This window comes from Ostrea edulis, chromosome 8 (assembly GCF_947568905.1).
Source record: "Ostrea edulis chromosome 8, xbOstEdul1.1, whole genome shotgun sequence".
NCBI classification, from domain to species: Eukaryota; Metazoa; Mollusca; class Bivalvia; order Ostreida; family Ostreidae; genus Ostrea; species Ostrea edulis.
The window spans coordinates 22,172,251-22,200,047 of NC_079171.1; the positions used below are offsets into that span (position 1 = coordinate 22,172,251).

General features: G+C 36.1%; 1 protein-coding gene across 7 annotated transcripts; it reads left to right on the plus strand.

The window, feature by feature from the left end:
• Window positions 1-14,372: 14,372 nt before the first annotated feature.
• On the plus strand, window positions 14,373-26,995 carry LOC125661177 (AN1-type zinc finger protein 6-like). Of its 7 annotated transcripts, none has more exons than XM_048893101.2 (6): window positions 14,526-16,584; window positions 18,436-18,509; window positions 20,219-20,474; window positions 21,215-21,358; window positions 23,847-23,939; window positions 24,413-26,995. In XM_048893101.2, exons 3-6 carry the CDS (start codon window positions 20,234-20,236, stop codon window positions 24,559-24,561), a joined length of 627 nt encoding a protein of 208 aa, XP_048749058.1. In that variant the 5' UTR covers window positions 14,526-16,584; window positions 18,436-18,509; window positions 20,219-20,233; the 3' UTR covers window positions 24,562-26,995. The 7 variants fall into 7 exon arrangements, with proteins under 7 accessions (XP_048749061.1, XP_048749058.1, XP_056003147.1 ...); XM_056147172.1 differs by having other exon boundaries at window positions 14,526-16,556; XM_048893100.2 differs by having other exon boundaries at window positions 14,526-15,727.
• Window positions 26,996-27,797: the final 802 nt, after the last annotated feature.

Genomic DNA, 27,797 nt, shown 5'->3' on the forward strand with positions numbered 1-27,797 from the left:
ATTAATTCCTAATTAATCTTACTTATAGGGAAAATGAACGGCGTAATATTATCACCTGATAGGCCTAGGTGTAAGATCACTTTTGATTTAATAAAGATGTTAGGTACATGTAAACATCCTGCTGGTAAAGCAAAAAAGGGAAAGAAAATTAAGGGAAAAATTCACAGATCAAATCGATGAAATATGTTGATAGAGTCACGGAGCAAGGATGTGCTTGATAATTGCTAAAGATAACTCTCCCTAAATCTCTCTCTCTCTCTCTCTCTCTCTCTCTCTCTCTCTCTCTCTCTTTTAAGACTGGATGAATTCATTTTATTATCTCTCTTGTAACACATCTATGTCGGAGTGAGGCCGTTTGTAGAAGGACGAAAATAATCCTGTATACAGTTTATATTTTCAACAGACTTTGTCACTTTTGGTTAATCTGAAGATTCGATCATTCAACTAACTGTTTCAACCACTCAACTGAATGCTTCAACCACTTAAATGAATGCTTCAACCAATCAAATGAATGCTTCAACCACTCAACTGAATGTTTCAACCACTCAACTTAATGCTTCAACCACTCAACTGAATGCTTCAACCACTCAATTGACTTTTTCGATCTTTTGGCATGCTATTTATTGGGCGTGCATTAGAATATAATACCTAATGCTAGTTATTCACTAAATATTTAAAAGAAATAAATTCCATTATGATAGAATTCCAATAATGGAATCAGAGGTCTATGAATGCTGTCTGACATCACAATACTATACTAAACAATTATGTTCAAAACAGAAAATGCGTTTAGTTTTTCATAGAATGTCTGGCCTCACGAGATTTCATGTGCAATATTTGAGATTCCAAATTGTTTATTTGCAATCGTCTGTCGTTGTGCGTGTATTTTAAATGAGACATCATTTTGATTGCATGTGATTATCTTAAGATAAAGATTTGATTTACCAGTGAAAGAATATATATAGTGACATATTTCCTTTTCTACAAATATATCAAATTAAAGTAAGCTCATTTAGGTAATGAATTCATAAAGAATTTGTTGTTACCGGTTGTTACCGAAACGAATAAATCATGACAAAATCATATACAAGTTAAACAGTTTCAGTTACGTGCAATCATGTTTTTCGGATGATCTCCCCTTCACAATGAAATTCAAACAATCAATATTAAGGTAGTTCTTCTTGGATACTCTCCGAAGTTATCTTTCCCAATATCAGGGCCGTAAATTACATGGAGGCGGAGGAGGCAGCTGCCTCCTCCAACTTTTGAGCCAAAAAAAAAATAAAATTTAAAGTTCATTAGAATTTATGTTGTTTCCAATAACTAAGAACATGATACCTCCCTTAAAAAGCATTCCAAATCTTTCTTTTAGAATGAGTTAGTCACGTAACATCTTAGAAGGCCCTGGAATCAAGGATTTTGCACGAAACGTGTTCAGTGTGAACAAAATGTGCTCAGCGTCTGGGGGCCTGGGCGGTCCCCAGACCCCCGCCTAATTTCCTGCCTCCTCCAAATTGAAGGTTAATTTACGGCCCTGAATATACTTATATTTCACATCATTATTCGATAATTACGTATGTTTGACGTATAAAATAACGCGGTGAATCATTTTGATTTATTCAAACTGTCAAGATTTTAAAAAGGTAATAAATAACCCTTCATCAGAAATCAAAGATGGCTGTTATTTCGTTCCATACATGTTAGACTCTATTTTGTCTGTGTAGTATAATTGCAGATTCTTCACAATTTATCAAAATAATCATATTTTCATTCTTTAGTGTGGTCTCAACAAATCGTTAAAAAAGTCATTGATATACATTGTAAGTATCGCCCTTCGCTTTGTGTAGATTTTCATTCGATCTATATCGATCGTGAACAATATATTATCATGATAATTTCATGTGAAATTCTTTTTCAATTTTGAATTAAACCTTAAATTAATATTTTAAAAAAAATAATAATAACTCTAATGATAGATTATAAACTTATTGCTCCACAAATGACTTACTATTGTATATGAACCCACCGTCAATTTCAGTCTAGTTCTACCTCAGCAAAGCACTACAATAAATATGGTGTGCGGGAAGTTGTTACTCTTTCATAAAATTAGTCCCTTTCTTTCTAATCGGTGGATTCGGAGTTTGTGATATCTATCAATGAATAAGTTATATTAAAAAGGTTCTGCTTCGTTTAGCGTGATGACCCAAATCTTGATAACTAGAACGAAACTCCGCTCCTCCCAAACATCCGGTAGTAGGCTTATTGTTTTTATTTGACAGAAAAATATTAATAATAATACATACTGCATTTTAAATTCTCATTTTTTATTGAAAAAATAATTGTTTGTTCTTTGCATACGGGAATTTCCTGCGCATGTTCTTTTAATTTAAATGGGAAGTTTATTTTTATGCTTTACGCTTCTAGTATTCCTAGATGAGTGAATTGTTGACTAAACGACAATTTCTGTGGATTTCATTTATAATGCAATGTATATTTTCTTTTATTTTCTTGATTTTACTTCAGATAACTGTGCCCCATTTCCATTCGCAATGACCGTGTAACGAGTGACAACATGACGAGAATTCGACCGTTATCGAAAACACGTTTGAAGACCAGCTGCCTATTTGGTCGAGCGGTCTAGCGCACTAGTCACATCTGTATGACGTATTTCTATAGCACTTTCATTTCCAGATTGCAAATTAAAATGCTAAAGCTATTAAAGGGGCATGGACACGAATTGAGGTGAACATTTTCAAATTCTATTTTTCTATTCTTAATTTGTTTAAAATGCTTAACTAGAGTATTTCTGATAGTTGACCAAAATTTGAATATCAATTGTTGGGTTACAATTAAGTGAGTTACAGCACTCACAATTTTTAGTTATGTAAACAAGGCTCATGCCATGTTTTTGTTTACAGAAAGTATCATATTTAAAACAAAATGAGATGTGCCAAACAATAGGAACTATTTACTTGTGTTCGAACGTAACTTTTAGGGCGAGGGCTTAAATAGGCTATGCCTGCTGCCCGATCCCATTGACTTTGTGAATAAAATATAGTTTAAATTAAATTAACGTAACTTGTAAATTGAAAAGTCTGCTTTAAACGAAACTTTTACTAGTACATGTATATACTATGTATACAAAAACATTGCACGAGCCTTGTTCACATAACAAAGAATTGTGATCTCTGTGTCTCTAATGTATCTCGACAACTGACATTCAAATTTTTGTTGACCATTAAAAATACCTTAGTTAAGCATTCTAAACATTAAGAATGGAAAAATAAAATTAGAAAATTTTCAGCTCAAATCGTGTCCATGACCCTTTAAAGAACTTAAAAAACATACATTCCTCTTATACCCAAAAGTATCACAGCAAATCGACAAAGAAATTATATATATTAAGCGCTAAGTGACCCATCGGCACGAACTATGAGAAGTACCAAACCACCCATAATCCAGACAACGATCGTGTAGAGACCATGCGTAGTTAATTCAGCTTAATCATGGTGCTACTTTTGTTTATATGTTTCTTTTCCATATGTAATTAGCTTCTCGAGACATTTTTGTTGTAGGTAACGTTGGGTCATTTTAGTGCTTTATGTCTTTAATTTCGTTCTGATCTATCTACGTCTGACTTTACTTAGTGACGTAGTTATCCTGTCGTCAATCAGTGATGTTATAAAGAAATAGCTCTGCTTGATCTAATGTCCTGCTCTGTTGATGTTAAAAAGAAATAGTTCCGCTTGATATGTTGCCCTGCCCTGTTGATGTTATAAAGAAATAGTTCTGCTTGATCTGATGCCCTGCTCTTTGATATTATAAAGAAATAGTTCCGCTTGATCTAATGCCCTGCACTGTTGATGTTATAAAGAAATAGTGTTGCTTGATCTGATGCCCTGCTCTGTTGATGTTATAAAGAAATAGCTGTGCTTGATCTGATGTCCTGCCCTGTTGATGTTATAAAGAAATAGCTCTGATTGATCTGATGGCATGCCCTGATGATGGTAAAGAAATAGCTCTGCTTTATCTGATGTGATGCCCTGATACATCAATATTGCATCTCGATAACATTCATATGTGTTCATGCATCAAAAGATATGTGGTTATGCATCAATAGATAGATTTCACGATTCTATCCCGCCTCTATTAACTCGATTGTAATGGAGGGTAATCGTGGTTTGTTTGTTTTTTTTTGGGGTTGGGGGGTTGGGGGGGGGGGTGTACGCTTGTTAATCCAAACATGCTACCGTGTTCATTTTTCAGTTTCAGCCATGTTTGTTTGTTTATTTGTAACTCACGATTATGTTTCTCGGAAATATATACCTCAGGGTTGTATTTTTCTTTAAATATGCATCATTGTTTCCTGAGCTATACACGGCCATCCCTACTGTAGAAAAAACATATACCTATACATTCTGTACGCAACATTTATGTTCCATTGATTTCATACTTCACATGAGGCTTTCTTATCAAAAGAGGAAGAGCTCTATTGACTTTGGGGTCCAAAAGGCAAGGTCACATCGGGACTTCACACAAAAAACTAATAGACAGTCATTCCGAGGGGATATGTCCGCCTTGGCGATTGTGGAGCTCTTTCGTGAGTTTGGAAGCCTGTTAGTGTCTGCATTTCATATTTGTCATAAGCCACAATCCTTCAAGTTCCTAAGATATTTGCAATTTATTGTTCTCAATTTTGATCATTCATTTTTGCATAATGCTTATATTCCCTTTGTTGATATTTACGTTGGTGGAAAATTCGTTATTTGTCATCAACTCTCTGAAGACCACTTTTCATTTTTGCTATTATAAATTTATTAACTTTCACAAGTTTTTTTTTTTTATTCAAACAGGGTTTTGAACACGAGTTTGTAATCACCACTTAACCGGAGTAAAGCACATTTCACATGAGGCATTTCATAGTTCCTATGTAATATGAAAGTGAATTCTTTTAATATTATGTTCTATAAATATCAGTATGATTTTCACGCAAAATATTTTGTGCGAAGGTCATCTGATTTGATCGATCTTGTAATGCAAACATCAATTCTCTATTGGTTTCATACCCAAAGATGATACCCCGAGTTGTACAGTGTGATTTCGAGAAATATTAGGGTAATAAAATGAAGTTAACAGAAACGGATATTCTGAATGATGTTATTTGTCTGTTTTGTGTTGAAGCATGGACAATACATACAGGATTATGTTTTATAAGTTGTGTTATTTCTGTACGTCACCACAGTTCAATGCAGCATGACATTGCAACATTTTCACTGTAATATTGTACAATTATCACGTGAAAATCGCCGTAACCTATTATGTATCATCCGATATTATACGACAATCTATAAAAGTTCTACGTAATATTTAATTTCTTTTGTGAATGTGACTGAGTACAAAGTCGTTAACCTGCTCTAACCTTTAGCCTGGTCCAGCTTCTGCAAAATGTATGGCACGATCAGCATCTGACGCAAGAACCAGCATGGAATGCATGCGTTTTAACAAAAAAGACCCGTATTACAAAAAGGATCCATATTGCATGTACATGTATATGCATGCGTTTTACGAATGTCCATTGTTTGAATACCCAGTTGTTGTGTTGTTTGTTTTTGTTTTTGTTTTTTTGTTTGTTTTACTATAAAACCTTTGTTAATTGCTCCTTTCCATAGGCGTAGCTTGGGTTCGAATATTACCGAGGCAGGGGGTCTGGGGGGCTGTGCCCCCCCAGAAGCTATCGACATTTTTTAACGTAAAAGGTGGGGTTTTTTTGTTTTGTTTTTTTACCGAGGCAGCTGCCTCGGTTGCCTCAATGGAAGCTACGCCACTGCTTTCATTCCTGCTAGATATAACTTTCTTGTTGTATACTAATACATGCACATTGTTTGTTTTGTTGTTATGTCGTTAGCCCTCAGTCTCGAAAGACTATGAATCTGTAGGTGGTCGCCTGATGCAAAGTCGAAAATAGCTAGTCAGATCAAGTCAGGAAAAACAGTCTTTCCACCTCTGAATCTACTGCTGCTTTTGTTCCTTTATTTCTAACCTGGTTGTCTGGTTCTGTTTCTTTATTTCTAACCTGGTTGTCTGGTTCTCTGTTTCTTTATTTCTAACCTGGTTGTCTGGTTCTCTGTTTCTTTATTTCTAACCTGGTTGTCTGGTTCTCTGTTTCTTTATTTCTAACCTAGTTGTCTGGTCCTGAGCTTTTTTGCTCTGTTTCTTTGCTTCTACCTTATATCTTTGAACTTGGATATACCTTCCAGCACTGTTTGTCTTTAAACTGAGCTTTCTAAAGCAGCGTCTCCTCATCGATGTAGAAGACTGTGGGTCGTTTTCCCACTTCTATTTCTTCGTATAAAAGATAACACGGGAATCGGGCTGTCGTTTATTCGCACTATATGACCAAGCCAGCGCATGCGTGTCTGCTTCGGTAGAGTAGACATGCTGGATACGTGATGTAAGTGGTCTCTGAGGTAGCGCATGTGCAAGATGTTGAGCTTCCTTTCCTGTCCATGACTCGCTGCCGTACAGGACAGTGTTGACAATACAAACATGGGGTTTGTTTTACAAATGGTCTTGCGACTGAGATAAATATTTTCAATCGGTCAATGATGTGTTCGTTTATGTTTAAAACTTTGTGAAAATGAGGTTGCATGTATTGATTTTCATCCTTTCTTTAAATTTGCAAAACATACAGCATTAACTAAATTCCAAAACCTATATTTAGCTCCTAGTTTTAAAACATTGTTGTGACGTCAGTTCTTTGTCTTGACAGTACTTTATTTTTCATACTGCACTGAACATAGTCCAGTATTATTAAGAGCAGTCCAGTATTATTAAGAGCAGGCCAATATTATGAGAAATACTGGACTGACAGTAAAAACCAGGAACAAAGACCACTCTTCGTTGTGCGAAAAAACATTTATTATACATCAAATACAATATTCAAGGCGTGAAATATTCCAGTAAATTATACGAAATGAGTGTTTCATGTATAATCCGATTTTACCGTGTATAAAATCGTTCAGGCACCACAGTTATAAATCCATGTCACAATCATTCATTTAAACACATGCACATTAAAATCGCAAATTCACTGTTACATCCCCGGCAGTGATGTTTATTTCCTTTTCTGATCCATAGGAAACACTTTCATTGAGCTTCACTTTCTTCGGCTCCGGCGGGGACACTGGGCGGTTTCTGAATCAAATCACTTGATCGTAATTGTTCCTCGGAGGTGCGTTTGTAGTTGCGAATCACAGATGACCTGTAACCAGTTTTTCCCGCTATAAGTTGCTCGTCAACACCCGCAGCATATAGGCGTGTAGCGGCAGTAGCCCGAAGAGAGATTTGAAATCCTGCCTCTTTAACATTTTGGCCACAATCTATTGCAGTTGATGTACCTCGACTGGGACGTCGTACCATACATTCCCCTTAGGAGCGATTTTTGATCTGAGATAAAATGCATTGCATTTTCCACTTCTGGGGCTACAAATGATTAAAAAAAATAATTGTATACAACAAAAATGAAGCAAGCAAAATAAATAATGTGCAAAAAAATTGTTAATATATTTAGGAGAATCTGTAGAAATAATGAATAATCTTACCGCAAACTCATGTACTTTTCAATCACCTGAATCCATTTCTTCAAGGCACCCGGACTAAATGCTGAAAGAGGGCTGCGGCTTCTGTTTTTATACCAGTTATAGGCCTACGTGTCAGTATCATATCAGGGTTCCCAGAAAGGAATGTGGGAAACCAATGTTTTGTTTTTTCTAAAAGATTCTTTCCGAACACCCTTTACGTAGCCTCATTCACCCAAAAAAGAAAACCAGTTTTGTTGAGTACAGTCTTCAGACAATAGAAGCATTCGAATCGCTTTCCATGAAGAACAAAACCCTGTTTTGAGGAGTATCGTATTATGACAATTGAAATGATGAGCTAACAGTTTTTTGTGAATTAAAGACGAGAGTCGACCTTGTGTGCCATTAAAGTTTATGAATTCCTAATATATTGAATATTGAAAACAAATCAGAAACGAAAGGTGTAAATATATCTGTCTATACCAATGTACATTTGTACGTGGGTTTTTTTGCCTTTAAATGCATTTGTTTTTAGATAGAACAATGTTTTAAGTAAGATACAAGACTCGATGGTCTATTGTGTCAGATACAGGACTGATCACTCGCCGCTACGCGGCTCGTGCCAGTCCCGTATCTGACATAATAGACCATCTTCGTCTTGTATCCCTTACGTAAGACCTGTTTTGGAATACTGATGCGTGCTCTCTGTCAACCAGGCTCCATACCCATTAACTGAGAATAGACTCAAGTCAAATTTTGAAACAGATCTAATCCATTGATATTTATAAGTCAATAAGATTTATGCTGAGATTAGATTTTGAATATTATTCAAAATTTCAATAAGCCACCTGTGTGCTTTTAACAAGTGAAGGATACATATGGTTTCAAAATGACCTATTCTCAGTTTATTGATACTCGCTTTGTCAATGTACACGCGGTGTTGCATTCTCTACCCAGAGTTCCGTGCGCTACGAGCACTACACCTCTGTCAACGACTTTTTACAGAAATCTTGTAAACGTTTCTATTATCCAACATGTTTTGGACTAAATATTTCGTCATATTATGTAATGCTTTCGGTGCAATTAAATTATGTTTACTGTAACTTATCTAAAATTGCTGTTTTCCTGTCCTGAAACTATTTCGTAATATGTGTATGAATGTAGGACACTCAAGTGGTGGAGATTTAATGTAAACATAGAATCAAAAGTAAGAAAAGCTGTAAAAAAAAAAAAAATCGATAAAACTTGTAAAATAAGAGACAAACAGCTAAATGGTAGAAATGTATCACCTGTTGCCTGAACTATTAAAGGGAAAGGAAACTGAGAATGATTGTTTGTATCCTGTGATTATATTGTCACGTGATTCCAAGCGATGATAGAAGTGTAGGTGAAGCTTGCGTAACGCGCCCTCTGGTGAGAGAATCTGAAGCTTGCGTAACGCGCCCTCTCGTGAGAGAATGATGGGGGTGGCTGTCTTACCGCTCCTTTTTCCCAGATCCGCTTTTATGCAGATCAGCTTTCACAGATCCGCTTGTATACCGATCCGTTTTCACAGATTCTTTGATACCGATCCGTTTTCCCGGGTCAAGTGTGAAGAAGACAAAATGTTCAACCCCCGGTCAATCTGATGTCTGATGGACAACTGTCCTATGCCCTTTGTTTTCGTCAAATTAATGGCGATCCCAAGGTATCTGCAGTGAGTGATTATTTCTTTATGTAACCTATTATCAATAGACAAACTTTAGCAGTCCCTGTTTCCATGACATTTCATCTAATGATGGTGACAGTGGTTGCAATGGAGACTAATTACATCGCTGCTAATATTATATGAAAGAAAGCCTTCCATACGGACTTGATAGAATACTCACCCTAATTGGATGTATTCCTTCGCTGAGAATACATGTTTGACTTAATACATATATGTTTTCATCTAAGATCTTTTTTTAGCTCTTGTGAGATCTATAGAGCTCTAAGCTAACAGTGCAAGTCATGTCATACCTGATGCATACATAACACAAATAGAAATCTTATGAATTGCTTATCTTATTGTAGATTCCATATTGCGATTACTGTTTCCATAGTTGTATATATCCATTGAACATCCCTTAGCATTCAATATCTATTTAAATGTACAGATATTACTTGCATGAAAAAATGAAGACAATGAAAAGTGATCAATCTCAAATCTCCCATAAAAGACTCCATCGAATCGTCCAGTTCTGCTTCATATTGAGATGACGGAAACATCAGCGCATTTTTCTTGACTTATGATATTGACGATTCAACGCAAACTGGTTGTCATGCTCTAAAAGAACGTCAATCACAATGATTTTGAGCAAATAAACTTACCAGTCAGAAACCGTTTTCAACCGAATGTCCGATAACAACCGAATAGCCAATAACGCGTTTACCCGTGTGGGAAAGCGAACTTCGTAAGCTACTTGAGTATGGGGGTATGTTTGATTCCATTATACAAGTACATCTACGACCTACCAATGCAGCATGTAGTATATTGAAACCAACTGCAGTATTCAACTATTAAAGAGGTACCGTGTGCGGACGCATCGTTGAATATTTTCTCAGATTAATATCTCCTGTGGCTCGCATTCGTTTGGTAACATTCTTGAAAAAGATTATAACATCAGTTAGCTTCAAAACGTAAATTTTCCGCACCTCCATGGAAATAATCAGAACATTTGAAAGTGAAAAATAAAATCATATCAAATGTCTCACTTCATCGGAAATACGGACACATTGTAACGCCTAAACATGTTTTATCCCATGTCATTATTTATCAAATTAAAAAAAGATATTGTCGTTTTAGTTTATATTGGTCTACGATGCTTGTGAGCCTTTTGATAACATCAAGGGTACACATTACCCCCCCCCCCCCTCCCCCTTCCCCATGCATCTTTCAAACCATTATTTCTCTCGATATGAGAAAGGAAGAATAGAGTGAAAATGAGTCTCTTTTTTAAGTACAATAGAACTATCCACTGGACGGACTGATTCGTACTGCAAATGTTAAATTTTTATTAACATATGTTAAGTTTATCGACGAATCTTTGTGTGGCGACTTGTGCCGTTGTTTTTGGGGGTTTTGTCCATAATTGTCTTTGAATCCACTCCCACGTACGCTCCCACGTGCCCCTGCCTTGATATGGTTAGACAAAAAGCGCAAGGTATGATATGCATAATCATGATGAGGACACAGATGACCTCTTGATGGTATAAGATACTTTAAGATCGAGTAATAAATAAAGATTTCACATTCGAAAAACTGTGCATTTTTATCTCTTTCCGTGGGCGTGGCCAAATATATCTTATCGCAGGTATATATTTTTTTTATTTATTGTCCTATCTCAAAGTTCTTTATATCGTTTACTTCATCTCAACGAGAAGAACACGAATATCTAATTTTATTTCTGATCTGATAAGTATTAAGCTTTTTATGAATGAATAAGTGATATTTTCTTCGGTTTCCGGATTTCCCGGACTCTGCTCCGGATAGGGGCGGGGGCATATAATTGGAAACCCCCTCTCCGAGGTGGGAGTAAGGTCCCCTTATGATATATACCCATAATAATACCAAATACCCTCCATAAAGGCCTCTCAGGGGGAATGTGGCAGATCTGCCACATTTTTTCCCCAACATTCTCCGGACCATTTCCGGTCCGGGAGAGGAAATTTCCGAAAACCAAGTCCATGGTCCGATAGCCCACCTCCAAGTTACCCCATATACCAAATTGGGTTGAAAAATAATAATAACTAGTATGTTTTTCAGGGGGCTGAAAATGGCTATATTTTAACTAAATAGCCCTACCCCGGAGGTAGGGGTGGGGGGGGGGGAGAAAATCGGAACCCCCCCCCCTTCGAGTGCGGACGAAGGTCCCCTAATGATATATACCCATAATAATATCAAATTCCCCCTCCATAAAGGCCTCCCAGGGACGATGTGGCAGATCTGCCACAAAAATGTGGCAGATCTGCCACATTTTTTCCTAAGGACGGCCTCTAAGATGTGTACGGCCATTTTATATACATGTGTTGTGTGCTGATTGAGTTAATAACGTGAAACAAAAGTTTTTGAGAACTGATTGATTTAGTACTTAATAGTATACAGAAATACCACGTGTAAATGGATTGTATATGTAACGGAAACTTACTTGTATTGCTTTCAGACTTTCATTCAATAAACTATTTTACTTACGGTACATATAAAACAACAAATATAAGTTCTACTACAATCAGTATGCTTAAATATTGAATGCCATTCCGCACTTATAATTCGCAAAAGAAATCTGGTAGCATGCACCCCGTGCACAACATTCATTTTTCGTCTATATCTTTGAATACGACTGGTTTTATTCACTGACAGTATATGCATAAACTCACACAGATAACATGTAATTATTGGTCATATAATGGTGACAATAAAACAAAGCGTTGTCCCGATATTTGATCATATACACGCAAATTTGTGTCAGACTTGCCCCGATCGTCGGAATTGTATTGAGGTATTTGATAAAATTAGAATGTGTACAGTGGATATATTCGTTTCCATATATTCCTGAATTAATGCTTTCTTCTGTAACCATATGCTTTTCTGCGAAATATCCATAAATTGAGATATGCAAAAACGAACCTCAACCATATTTATTTCCTCTTCGGTAGCCTACGCCCCCCGGTCACAACATAACCTAAATCCCGGTCACAACATAGTCTACACCCCGGTCACAAAACATAGCCTACACCCCGGTCACAACATAGTCTACACCCCGGTCACAACATAGCCTACACCCCGGTCACAACATAGCCTACACCCCGGTCACAACATAACTACACCCCGGTCACAACATAACTACACCCCGGTCACAACATAGCCCACACCCCGGTCACAACATAGCCCACACCCCGGTCACAACATAGCCCACACCCCGGTCACAACATAACTACACCCCGGTCACAACATAGCCCACACCTCGGTCACAACATAACTACACCCCGGTCACAACATAGTCCACACCCCGGTCACAAAACATAGCCTACACCCCGGTCACAACATAGTCTACACCCCGGTCACAACATAGCCTACACCCCGGTCACAACATAACTACACCCCGGTCACAACATAGCCTACACCCCGGTCACAACATAAATACACCCCGTTTACAACATAGCCTACACCCTGGTCACAACATAGCCTACACCCCGGTCACAACATAGCCTACACCCCGGTCACAACATAGCCTACACCCCGCATGTTGGGGTATACTCGGTGTAACAAGAGAGTGGAATCCGTGACATATTACAAAAAGTTGTATCCAAGTTGTGTGCAGCTTGTTTATATAGTCGTGTAAACCAGCCTTCATCCCGAGACCCTGAACTCTGAGAGAGAGAGAGAGAGAGAGAGAGAGAGAGAGAGAGAGAGAGAGAGGTCTTAAAGACGCCAAATTTACAATGTAGCACAGATTTACTTAAGAAATTTATATTTTTTCATGTTTACATTTTACTTTCATTTCTGTCGAAATATTCCCAGCCGCTTAAATACATGTAGTCGTATTCTGCATGTTTATCAAGATTTATACGTGCATTAAATTGTTCACATTCATGCCTATCATTGATATCGAATGTAAAAACTATGTATCCTATGTATATATTCGTATAATCAATCCAATTGCATTAAGATTTTTGATCTGCTCTGATAATATTATGTCGGTACATACAAAGATATTACCGGAGCGGATCAAACTTGGCTTTCATCAGATTGATTGCATATTTTGTTAGTTACAGTGTATCGATCTATAATGATGTGTTACACAAGATAGCACTGTCTTGCTTGGTTACACTTCTGTATATTTCAACTTGTCATATTTCAATGAACAGTGGGGGGGGGGGGGGGGGGGGGGGGGGGACATAATTCAAGCATGTATTTCTTTATACGTTTTACCACATGTGTAAAACTTTGCACCATTTTCAGTGGCGGATCCAGAATTTAAAAAAAAAGCTGCGACCCAAGGCTATAACCTTACCTCTGCAAAAGGAGTGGGGTGGGAAATTAAAGACCTCAAACTGACAAATAATTACCGTTTTTCTTTATTTAAAAAAAAATCAGTAAAAGAGGGATATAACCCCCCCCCCCCCGCCCTCTATATCCGCCACTAGTTTTAATTGATTTAACATTACACCACCACCACCACCACCACACACACACACACACACACACACTAAGTAACAAAACATACAATTTTCCATAACAGCCCTTTCATCCCTAGGATTTCATGTATCTATCAAACTATGCTAGAATTAAGTGTTGGCGGGGATTAATATGCATGTATTGTGTGACGGTTTTGGTTATTTCTTCTTTCATTGGGAATTAGCAAATATCAAAAAGTGCATCAAATGCTATCTTCCAACCACACAACAAATATAGGAGAAGTGGTCATTTTCCTTTACTCCGCCCACGTTCTAATATGATTCACCAGTCATAAGATGATAGAAGAATGCAATGTCGGTGAAAATCACAACCAAAAATAAAGTTATCCACACAGATATATTCAATTTAACCATAGCCATTTCAAAGTGGACCAATCTTAGAACTTGACATAAATTTTGGGACGTTGGACACCGTACGTAATTGATAACAAGGTAACAGTAGGAAGCCTTCAGTGTAAGTTATATGGCTATTCCCTATAGTGAAAGACGAACACATCACAACCTAACAAATGAAAAATAAATGGATCTCTCTCTCTCTCTCTCTCTCTCTCTCTCTCTCTCTCAGTACATGTCGCAAAGATAGTCTGATTGAATGTAACCATTTACATAGATTAAGATAAGAGCAAATATAAATGCGTAACTACTTGAATAGATATATAAACAGACCAGAGTAGACAATTAATTGATGTTGACGACCACCGAGTTTTCATTAGTCAGTGAAGCCTGTTTTTTTTTTTTTTTTTTTTTTTTTTTTTAATATACATAATCATCACTTTTATACAGGGGAGTGCGGACGTGTAAATAAGGAATAATTCCAATGTTATTTATTACAATTGTTTTCATTGGACAAAAATAAAGCTGAACAAGAGTTTATATATCAATAAACCCCAAAACGCGATGTATTCATACACGCCTGAAAACAAATAACATAGTGCCGGGAAACTATTCAAATTTTTGCAATTGTTTATAAAGTGAATGAATTGGAATTTTACTTTTATTCAGTTTGTGAGTAAAATGTCCGGAGTTTACACATCGATAAATTCTTTAAAAAGAATGTTTAATCCTATAATATACTGATGTATTTCTGATGTAATAATTATCTTTAGACAACTAATTGTAAAAAGGGTGAAAAAAAATAATTGAAGCTTTCGAATGAAGAAGTGTTAACAATTAATTAGGCCTACAGCTCACTGTCAGTGCTATTTACATGTCTCACACATTTAATTAATTAATACACACCGTCATGCCGGTGAACGTGGTCTTTTTATTATCATTTATATAATTATTATTTAAGAAGTGTGAGCTGATATTATACAATCATATTTAGAATATCATATGACTGAACTAAATGCACTGTCAACATTAGGCTACATGTACAGTGTATATATATAATGTAACACAGTACATGTAAGATTCTCTCTCTCTCTCTCTCTCTCTCTCTCTCTCTCTCTCTCTCTCTCTCTCTCTGATTATTTTTAACGATTCGTAGTATTTACATTAAACGATTCGTCCTTCTTTTTCGTTCTGGTATATTCGAGATCTAGGTGACTCCTTCTTAGTCATCCATATGCTATTTTAAGAAAATCCGTCATTAAGGAACTCTTCTGTGACGTCACAATTGAATGCCTCCTTATGGTAAACACGAAAGCCAATGATTGTCACGATCACGATCATGTGACTTATAATAATGGAATAGTGTCATAGGGGATAATTGTTACACGTACAGACTAGAAATCAGGAAGAAAACAAAGGAACGAGAGATCTTCAGGTTTGTGAAATTTGGATGTTGATGAGTCGATAATAGAAGTACATTTTTCAGGATCATTCTTGAGGAAAAGAAAGGGAGATACCATGAAATTCACAGATATTGTGTAGTGTTTCTCAGCAAGGTCGCCATTTTGCTGACAAGAATACCAAACAAACTACGATCTGGGGTGGGTCATATTTTACGTAAGGAAGGTCTATAGCCTCATACAAAGATCTGAAGGGACGTATATTTAACACGAAATGTTGTGTATATAGAAAGAATTTGCCAGAATAATTCACAAGTTAAGAAATCGACCATTGCCTTTTGTTTTGCAGATTTCAATTTTGCATTATCATGGTCAACATTGTTGATGGCGAACTAAGTCACAGTGTTACTGAACTTTGCACAATGGTGGTATCCCTCCCTGACATACTGCTATCTATAAGCAAGTCTCTAAACTTCAGTACTATATCTTGTTCATACTCTTTCACATCAAATGTTATTGTGAATGTTGTTATTTTTAGTCTTAAAACGAGGCCATGTAAAGATTGTCATTTAATAGAATGTGCTGTAGTTCTTGGGAAAGATCTATATTGGTTTAATGGATATACTTGAATACGTCTTTATATAAGAAACTCCTAATGCTTGTTATTGGACTCTCAAGTCTGCCATATTCGAACAGCTGAAGAAAATTCATCATTGTTTATGACACTGATACTTCAGGACGAATCATCATGAATTAATACAGGATATTGGAACTATGAAATATTGGAACTCTTTAGTTAAAGAAGTCACATAGAATTATGCGTCACATGAGCAACTCCTGGATACAAATTAGTGATGGTTAAAAACAATTCCTAAATTCTGTTACAAAAATATCTGCCTGATTTGAAGATTTTTCAGAATTTCGCAAATGAATACCCTAGTGCCAAAAACATGAGTTATTGGATAAATCTTTGATGTTTGGTAGTGGAAGACAACACAAAAAAGTCACAATACCATTTATTTCCTCTACTGTATGTGGATATTTACCATGTTTACTCAGTGAGATTTTCTTGAGTCATTATAATCGCGTTTTATGCATCAATTTCCATTCGCATACATGTAACAACGCCCCCCACTTTTGTCCCACCCCCACCCTTTTTTTTTTCTGACATGTGACATACTTTTCACATTATTATCACATATAGAAAGTTCGTTATTTTTCAAAGATCGAATATCAGTTTGAATAGTTTCCTTGCCGAAGTCTCTGTATATTACTTCTTTTTTTTTCAGGGGTGTATGAATGCATCATGTTTTTGGATTTATTGATACATGTATGAATTCTTGTTCAGCTTTATTTTTGTCCAATCAAAACAATTGTAATTAAGAGCATAGTAGTATAATATTAATTCCAAGACCTTCGGCATTTATCACATTTAGGGAATGCTTGGATAATATTACTTGTAGAATATTTCACTTGCATGCAGGCTTCACCAGCTGAAGTGCCACAAATTTTGGCTTATGTTTTGATATTGAGCTGTGAGTTTTGTAACTGTAAGAGTTTATTACCATGCCAATGCTTACTTGCATGACACGGGATGAATTTTAAGGTTTCTTCTTCAACATGTTCAAGACAAGTGACATTAACTGAAATGAATGAAAGAACAACAAGTGGTTCGAAGTTCAGGCATGCCGTGGCTTGCTATTGAACCCAGGCCTTCTGGCACAATGAATGTTCCACTGACTGAGCTACGGCAGCAGGAGGATCTGTTGTAATGTTTTATGAAATTCCCGTTGAAGTTTCATTTTGAAAATATGATTCATGACTATCCCTGGGATATATAAGATGCAGAGCATGTAATAAACACTTATTTTAGTGGCGCCCACTGCCCCAGGTGGCTGCTGTAACAAGTCTGAGTTAAATTTTCAATACATACAAGTGATAATTGTGATTTGTCTCTTTATGCATGTCTTGGTATTTCCATTTCATAATTAAATTTAATAGTTTCCATCGTTAAGTGTAAATTATATTGAAATCAAGTTAGAAATGAGTGAGTGTGGGGGCGTTTTTTTCTTCACATAGAAAGAAAGAAAAACAAGGTAGTTTGTCAGAAACATAAGATACACTGTTTATATTATCTTAAATTGGATTCAATACTTCTTTTATTTTTATTTTTTTGTTATAATTTTTGAATTTTTTCTTGTGGTACTGTAATGGGGTTACATAGTTGGTTTTGAAGTCATTCATTACTGAAACACCGTATTTTAGTAATTTCTAATGTATACATAATGACATCATATTCAGCTACTTGATGAACACATTGAAGTCAAAAGAAAGTATAAAGGATCTGTTTATCATGTATATGTAGCAAGTTGGTGACAACATAAACAACTTCTACTGTTTAGGAAAATTCAGGGTCATTTTATCCCTTAAAGCCCCTACTTCTGTAATCTCTAGCTGCCAGTCATGTCGATGGTGAAGTCACCACATTTTTTGTAATCTTGTAAGGAAAAAAGTTAAAGAAGTAAACATGCAGAACAACAGCAACAAAATTCTAGTCTAAGAAACGAATCTAACAAAACACAATAATCATATTTTGTTATAATGATGATGCTTATGCTTGTTTTCTCCTGATTTTGGTGCATTATTTTTTGTGTATTGTCATATTTTCATGATTAAAGGTGAAAATAGCTGTTGCTTACATTAATCAAATGATACAGTCTGACAAATGGCATAATCACATGTTACATGGTAAATGCATAGAAGCTGGATAAATAGACGTTTGACTGCAGTGACTCTCTTCATAAGTCGCAGTTTCTCGTTAAATTCCGGGGGTTTTCATGGTGGTCAGATGTGCTTTCATTTTCTTTGTAAGGTATTAATTCTTTCAATTATCATATTTGTCATTTCAGGCTCATTGAGGTTTGGATTTCCTCGAACTTAAGAAATACAACGTTGACAAAATCCACGGTTACCGTAGTTGCATGTAAGTGTGAAAACACAGATGGTGGGAAGTTTGGCAATGTTGTTAATTTGAATATATTGAGTTTTTGAATTCTGATTTTAGATATTTTATTAACTTTATGATTATTCCGGTCCAAACATTAAGGTGACTGACTGACTGTCTCTTTCTCCTTGACACAATTAATGTTTGCAGGACAAAACTTTCAAGTTGTCAGTTTCAGAAAGTGCATCTCATTTCTAAAAAAAAAAAATTCAGTATTTTTTAATCACTTACTCGCAGAAAGTATTTTATAATTGTATATTTTCATAGAATGCATACTCTAAACTAAGACTATACATGGATATAATAACTTTATCCATTAAAGGATCCTAGTACACGACACTCTAGAAATACAGAAGTCTTTTTTATGGTTTGAGTGGTCTGCCCCTAATTCACTGGTCATGGTGTTTGTTTTTTATGCCTGGTGGTAGTGGTGTCACCCACCAGATGTCAGTAGTGGTAGAATTTTTGCATTGGAGACTTATCTGTTACTTTGTAAAATCTTTAACCTCCCCCCTTTTTTTTGAAAAAAAGCATGGAAACCCAATGTTTATTTTGGTTGTATCATTTTATTAATTACTTGAGTGACAGGTTAGAAACTATGAGTTTATTGCCATAAAAGCATTTTCGGTTAGTGTACATCTGATCTGCTTCAACATGACTCTTGTCAATGATCTTCTGTGTATACATGTGATCACAGCATAACCACAAATGCTATATATTGTTATAATGTTGGTTAAAAGTGAAAGTATTTTCACTGAGTACTGTGAGGCTTCAATTCACTTTATATGGTGTTTCTTATTTTAAATGCCTTAAAGTGGTAGCAGATTTGTGTTTTGGAATGATGTAAACAGGAAGTTGATAACTTGTTGACTTGAGGGTAGCTCGAGGAAAAGGATTCTTATGAAATCTATGTAGTCTTTAATTTGAACGTATTTTATTCAGTTTGTTTGACAAAGCGTCAGTACAAATGCATTTGAACTTGCTCATCCCCAGGTCCTAAAGTAGTAGAGTAACTAGTCCTGTACAATTTATTATTTTATTATGTTTTATTCAGATTATTAGAGTCATCATCGTCAGTTGTCTTCTTTAAATTTTCTTCCATCAGAAACATCATACTCCTCATCTAAAACGTCATCAGGTACAAGGTGGGCATCAGGAAATTTAGTCCTCCGAACTCACTAATTAATTAAAACAATTTTTTTTTATCAAATTGGAAGTTATTTTAGATATATTTTTTTACTTGATCTTTTATGGCTGAAGTTCTTGCTTTTAATATTTACTAAACATGTTTCATTTTTATTCACTAGCAGACTATGATTTAAATGTATCGATTCTGTTGATTATTTGTTGGTCTCAGGCCAACATACAGGCATTAACTTAAAGGTCAAACACTGGTGATAACAAACCAAACATGGAAGGCAGGCTGATTTCACATGTATGCCATGCATATTAACTTTAGTCTGTAAAACACATTATAAATTTTTATTTTTTTTCATTATATGACTAATAAAAGTCAAATGCATCCCACCTCTGGTGTGTCCAGGGGTCTGTGTTTGAACAACTCTTCATTTTGACATGTGTTCCTTGTGAGAGTTATGAGATTGATCACTGTTTGTTACTGTACTTTGTCTTGAAGTTAGTTGAAACATTATAAAGTATTAAAACGTTTCTTGATTTCCAATATTTAGAAACCAAAAAGAATCATGGATATGGAACAGAATGGAAATCAAAATCCAGTCCCGCTTTGTCGAGCTGGTTGTGGTTTCTATGGCAACACGGCATTTGAAGGAATGTGCTCCAAATGCTATAAAGATGCAATGAAGCGTAAAGAAAACGCCCCCACCCTCAGCGGTCGCCTCAGCCCAGCCACTGCCTCGGTCTCGTCAGCAGGGGAGACGGATTCAGTCGGAAATGTCACCTCCACGTTAGCTCATACTTCCCTAGGTACGGTATTACTCTTCTGCTTATCCCATTCATCATTTGTCTTGTGCTGCTGCGTGTTGTTAAGTCTTATTGAACATGTACATGGTCTCGTGTTTCACTAGGTCTGTCATGACTGTTGTTTATTAGCTTGTTAAAAATCCTACTGCTTCTTCTCTGTATATGATCTATAAGCTCATTTAGGATTTTCTGATCATCTGTTGTCTGTAAACTTCTGTGAATTCAAAAAAAAATCCATGGACCCTGGGGTTATGGTAGATAAACTCAAGAATAAACTTTTACATAATACATGTATTGTACGTGAATGGGATTAAATGGGGTTAAAAATCCTTTTGTAAGAACAGCCAATGTGACTCAGAGCCCCAGGGCCTCTTGTTTCAGAAACATGATAAACCCTTTTGCAATTCAACATGCTCATTGTACATTCTCTCCTTTGCAAGCATATATACTTTTGTCCTAGCAAATTATATGACAGGTGGTTTCTTGGAATGTAATCATATTGTAATTTTAAAAAAATTCAAATATTTTGTTTTCTGTTACATGTATAACCATATATGACAGAAGTAAATTCTTAAAATTAATTTTAAAAAACTCAACAACAAAAAATAAATAACACAAAAAACCGAACAAACTAAAACAACCAAACTGTGGTACCATTATGATGTTCAAAGTAATGTGAGGGTAATGCTGGGATGAGGGTTGAAATCAGCACAATGTTTTACATAGAAGCCTTGTGATTGTAGGCACGTCCGAGTCTGGTAGTTCTAACTCCCTGAAGGACCTGGCTAGCAGCACCACCCCCAGCGTGGAGACTGCCACCCCCACTGTTTCTATACCCGGGGCTACCTCCAACAAACAAGAGGCAGACATAGCTGACACTGCCTCAGGTAAGTAATTAGAAACTTTGAATGTGGTCAGTATCAAATATGCTTATTTTTTACTTGCCTGGCTTAGGTTCAAGCATTTATGAACCAAGTTTTGCCAGGCATATGCCTGTCTGATATAACCTTTTTACATTTGCATCTGAAAGAACCGAGTCAATTTCAACCAAACTAGCCAGAAAACATCATAGAGTAAAGGGGGTTCATTTGTTCAATTTCATCAAGTACCGCTGTACCAATAAACCTGTATGAAAGTTCCCTTTTATCATAAATAATTCAAGTTCAAACCATTGGGCGTGGGCCTTAACAGGGGTTCAATGTTTTGCCTAGAAATATATAAGGAAATTCTCTGCAAGCATCCTTTTGTGGTTTGTTCATACCATGAGCCAGAGTGAAGCTACAAGAAAAGTTGGAAGCTCTGAATAGGGGTATATGTACACGTACTCAGGAAAAATCTTCTGGTTTAGAATCATACCGAATACCATGTACAAGCATCAGATTTGTGGTTGTTCACTTGATGGGCCAGGGCAGGACCACAGTAGTTGTTTAAAGTTGTTCATGGGGATTGTTTAGAGACACAAATTGAAATTCTTTTAAAAGAATCATGAAATATTTGAAATTGTTTTGTTCTTTTTTTCGTGTGTGAAAGCTTGTTCACACTACAACCCTTATGAAGATGCTAGCATTCTTATTTGGTGTAAGCTCTAAGTGTAATCACATTTTGTTTCTAGAGTCTAGATGGAACCTCTCGAGGGTATAATAATGACTTGTATTTGAATGTGTAGGAAAATTCTGTAAATGATCTTAGCAACTGCTAGAAAAGTTTTACGTGAAGACTGGAAAAGTATGAAATCAGTATGCAAGGTGATCTAGATTCAAGTTTACTCAGATCTTGAACCTGAGGTCAAAGCAGAGTAGGGTCACAGAAATGGTTTAAAGCTTTACAAAGGAATATATAACAGAGCTCTTTTAAACAACCACGAGCTTAAAGGTACTATACCAAGTTTAATATGCAAGCCTCCTCCTGTCATATAAATATTGAACAGTGTGGGAACCAGAGTCTTCCGAATACATGATATTTTATAGAGCTAGTGGATTTTATCTCTATATGTGCAGATAGGGTGGGAGAGGGAAGAAAAAAAGGAGGGAGAGAAAAGGATATGGGAAGGGAGGGGGTTAAACCCTCTGTAACACACTCTCCTCTTGCTGTGTAGATGTGTCAGAAGTTTGTTGTGGTGTAGTTATAATGTAGAAACATCTCTTTGTTGTATTAAATTTTAATGTTTTGAAGGATTGCAGGGTTCGAAATTAACTTTTTCAAGCACTAGTCCGTACGGACTAGTAACTGTTGATGTTCACTAGTCAGCAAAGCATTTCACTAGTCCGTCCAGTATATAATAAAATGATCTTCATTTTATTCAATAGTATTTAATCAAATCAAACACATCACAGTTGCAAACAATTCAATTTCTGACACCTATAGAAGAAAAAGAGACCACCATATTTTATTTCGCATTCAAGATCTTCAGAAGCATACAATATTAACCTCCGAGTTAATCCTTTTATAAATGTCCATAAGTGCGTTCGAGATCGACGTTCCTGTTGTTTTGGTGCTCAGATCTTAAAGTAAAAAAAGTTCGAAATTTTATCAATAAAGTAAAAACAATTCACTCGATTGACCAAGTCATGAGCTATAGTGTTATGAACTACTGTGTTAGAGTCACGAATGTCGAGAAAATGTGCGCACAAACGTGCATGTTCTCAGACCACACTACTTGCAATTCTTGCACCTAGAACACATTCTCGTGATGTGTACTCGGCGTTCGGAATCGACAGGAATTTGACAATTTGTGCACGTTCGAAGAACGGCGGTCTCGAACACACTCCATGTGTTAGGAAGATCAGGCTGTCATAGTCATGCAAAAACTTGACCATGCAGGTAATCAACCATAAGTTCAAACATCTAAGAGACTCAGACAAATCTTGCTAAAAATCTTTACCAATTCAAGATTGATTTCTGGATTTTCACTAGTCCGTACGGACTAGTACTATAGAGAGTTCATTAGTCTGACACGTTTTTTACTAGTCTCGGACTTACGGACATGAGTTAATTTCGAACCCTGGATTGTGGAACGTCCTTTGTGGTTTTGATTAATTCCTGATTTACAGCATGATTTGGGGGAGGGGAATGAATTCTCAAGTATGTCTGCACCACAAAATACACCATAAAACTCGGTGATGGTGTGTGTGTGTGTGGGGGGGGGGGGGTACCAGGAAATAAATCTGCTTCAGCGATGAATTATGATAATCTGAAACTGCATCAGCCATTTATGAGTTTGTCCCCAAGCCTAAATATCACACTTATACTTTGTTGATCCATCCATGCAATGAAAGTATGTAAGAGTTGTCTCTCTTTATCATGGAGGCATTTTTACCTAAGCCTAAGCTATGAGTGTTTATTCATGAAAAATTAAAATGAATATTCCTTTTGTAGGTGGAGTTTCAACTGAGGTTGCCTCATCACCTGATGATAAGAAAACAAAGAAGAATCGCTGCACCACCTGTAAAAAGAAACTTGGACTGACTGGTAATTATAGAGGGGTGTCGTCATGTGAAAACTTACTGAATAAGCATTTAACCTCAGATGATGAAAACCTTTCACTATGCTTTGTCTGAAGTTGAGGGGGTAGATGGATCAAAGGAAGTTAGGGGTTTTGAGTAATAGAATTTAGCCATGGAATAGTTGTATTTGAAGAGGGCGGGAATTCATGATTCAACATTTTTAAAGTGTCATTCATGTTGTATTGAACTTATGGCCTTATTTAATACACATGTGCTGTATGGTATTTTAATTAAGTCATACGTGTCAATCAACAGACAATCACATAAAATATTAATACCATGCATCAGTTCATTGTAAATCATCACTGCTTGTGAACTTTGTTTGAAATCCAATAGGCATGAATACTTGCAAAAGTTTTTATTTTTCACCCCCAAATTCACTTTAGGGGTGCCACCTTATCTACAAATTTTGCATTATTTGCCGTCTTTAATTTTCAGGTTTTCCATGTCGATGCGGTGGTTTGTTTTGTAGTATGCATAGGTATTCGGACAAACACGAGTGTGACTTTAACTACAAGGAACTTGCACAGGAACAGATTCGGAAACATAATCCAGTCATTGTCGCCGAGAAAATTCAGAAAATTTAATCCCGTGATTTTTTAGAAGTTATTATTTTAAAGTCTCTTGTGGGGCTCTGAAGAGGAATTTTTTTTCTTTTCTTTCAAATGTGTGGATGTTTACATTTTTCAGAACATCACAGAAAATTATATTAGATTCATGATTTTATTTTATTTTTTCTTCTTAGTATTGTTAAAAGGATTGATATCTAAGCTTCTGTGGAAAGAAAATTTTGTTGTTAGTTTATTTTCTTATTTGTGGAACTTGGAAAGTATTTATTGGTAATTTCTTTGAATATTGTTTCTGCACTAATGGGTTTCAGTATTTTATAACACCTTGTTTAAGAAAAGTGGTGTGGATTGGATTCTTGTCAGTTGTTAACTATGGTTATTACATGCAAACATTGATAATTACACAGTGAGGAAGGCATTTATGTTTTATTTGTGTAGTTCACTAACTGTGTTTTCTGTAAAGCCAAGGGGAAAATTAAACATCAGGTTTTTGATGTTTTGAGCTAAGTAAAATGGTTGAAGAGAGCATTTAAACATTTTAATTAGTAATCAATATGTGTACTTTTTAATGTATCTAGCAACAACCCTTGAGCTTAATGATATTGCTTACAATGTTATATACAGATCTGGCTATTATTGTATAGATGTGTGATTTTGAATTAAGCCTAGTTTATTATTTCAAAAAATCTGCCACTTACACATTTATTGACATGATTGTTGAAATGAAAGCATTAAAGCTTGCTCGAGATGTATACATCTCAGTGGTATTTTCCATTACTAGCAGTGGTGAATCATGGTACACATTAATTAGTGACAAGAACACACACACACATATACATGGTACACATTAATTAGTTACAAGAATACACACATGGCTAGTTGTTTTATACAGCAGAGCTTGCTTGTTATTTGTATTATACACCATATGCATGTACAGAGCTTGTCGAGTTCACAATTGATGAAATTCTTCTTATTTGTCTAATCAGCGACCACAAAGATTACACTAAATTCATCCATTCCCTAAAATTTTGAATCCTCCATCAGATATTATTCACCTAATTCTAAATCCACTGCTGGATAATCTAAATCTAAAATCTTAAATTCCCATTTAAAAAAATTATTGAAAAATGTATTTTGTACTTTTTAATTCTTCCTTCAAACACACAATCTAACAAGTCAAACATAAATGGTACCATCCTTGCTAGAGCTAATTACTCGTCTAGAACGTCTGTACACAACTTGACCTCAGTCTTCTCACAACTTGACCTCAGTCTTCTTTAACACCACCACCCCACCCCCCTTCCCAAGAACTTTTGATCAATTTCAAAGCCATATATGAAATGCAGGACATGAAAAATTGGCACAGATTTACTGATTTCATCCAGAGAATACTATCTTTTATTTACTCCTTTTGTTTAAGTACCTTTTCATAGTTTTGGCTTGCCTCTAGATTGTAAGATTTCCATCCTAAGCCTTTCCCATTGTAATCATCAGAACAGTTAATGCTTGCAGGGATTCTGTTGTGATTTTATGCAATTTTCCTTGTCTGATTGTTTTCATCTCCCATTGGTAGCATTCTCCTGTAGGGTTAATTAGGGTTTTAATTGGCTGTGTTTCATAAACGAATGATTCTGAATAATTTTAGTTGGCTATCTGCGGAAAGAGTACTTGTGTTTGGCTGTGTCTGATTAAAGAATAATTGTGTTTGGCTGTGTCTGATAAAAGAATAATTTTGATTGGGTGTGTTTGATAAAAGAGCAATTCTAATTGGTTGTATCTGATAAAAGAATGATTCTGATTGGGTATGTCTGATATGAGAATGGTTATAATTTGTTGTGTTTTGGATGGCATTCATATATATTGTGTGGTATACCTGAGAAGAATGAATGTGCTGCTAGATATATATGAATAAAGATATATTCACATGTATTGTTATAAAAAAGGATTTTTTTTCTTTATGATAAACCACTTAACATAATAGTAATTTTTTGGTGTCATTATAAATCCATATATACATTTTTCTTTTGTGTGTGTGTGTGTGTGTGTAAAATTTGAATTGAAATTAAGATTTGAAATTAACACACAGGTATATGTAATACAGACTGGAGTTGAAATGTTGTTTAAATGTTAGACTTCAAATTATAGCATTTTAATTGTGCAGTAAAGAATGATACAAATATTTTAATTTGCAGTTTTGTTACAATTTTCACGTCCAACTATCTTGAAGCGTTTTAACCCCAATCAATTACATCCTTGCATCTTTTTGCCATTATACAACAAAGTCTACCACAAAATGTTATATGCACTGCATACACATCTCACACGTGCGCTTTGTTTTTCAATCCATTTAACCCTCGTCAAATTTTTGTTTCATTTCATGAGATTTCATGGAACTATTTTATCATGAGCTGTGAAATATTTGAATAAACTTGTTATAGATGCATATTTTAAATGATTTTGATTGTATTGTTTTGTCAATTGCAAGGCAAAGTGATTATTCAAAGTCACCTTGTCCTTGCACACGGGGGGGGGGGGGGGGGGGGGGGGGGGGGAGACCCAGAGATCTGTAACTTTAGTGAATGATTAAGTTTGTTACAGGAAGAAAATGCAATGGACCAGACCGGGATTCAAACCCGGGCCCCCTGAATTCTTTAGTCGGGTGCTCTACCATCTGAGATAACTGGCTGCCGGCGATCAAATCTGGCTGACCACTACACTCCTCCCTTCTTAACCCATTTCAACCCAGGATCTTTATCCTCTGGCAGGCATTTTCACCTGTCGGTTCCAGGGGCTGGTCTACGGCACCAAATGTAACAGGAAGGGAGAAAATGCAACGAACCAGACCGGGATTAGAACCCGGGCCCCCTGAATCTCTAGTCAGGTGCTCTTCCAACTGAGCTAACTGGCCACCGGCGATTGAACCCAGCTGACTGCTAGACTCTCTCTCTTCTGTAATGCCCTCAACACAAGCCATGTTGGTACATCGATGTGAAAAGTGATGTTTGCACATCTATTATTTGAAATGGAACCTGTGGAGGGTGATGGCTGAACAGCATCTCCCTTGTACAAAGATGTGAGAATTCCTGTGTTTTCTTAAACATGCATACAGAGTAAGAAATCAAGACATGTTTACTTCTGCTATCTCTGATATTCACCGAGGACAAGGAATTCATGAGGTTGATAAAACCAGGTGTTTGGTTGAGGTGAAAATTGTGTCCATTAAGCAAAGTGTCAATGAGGTTGATAAAGTAAAA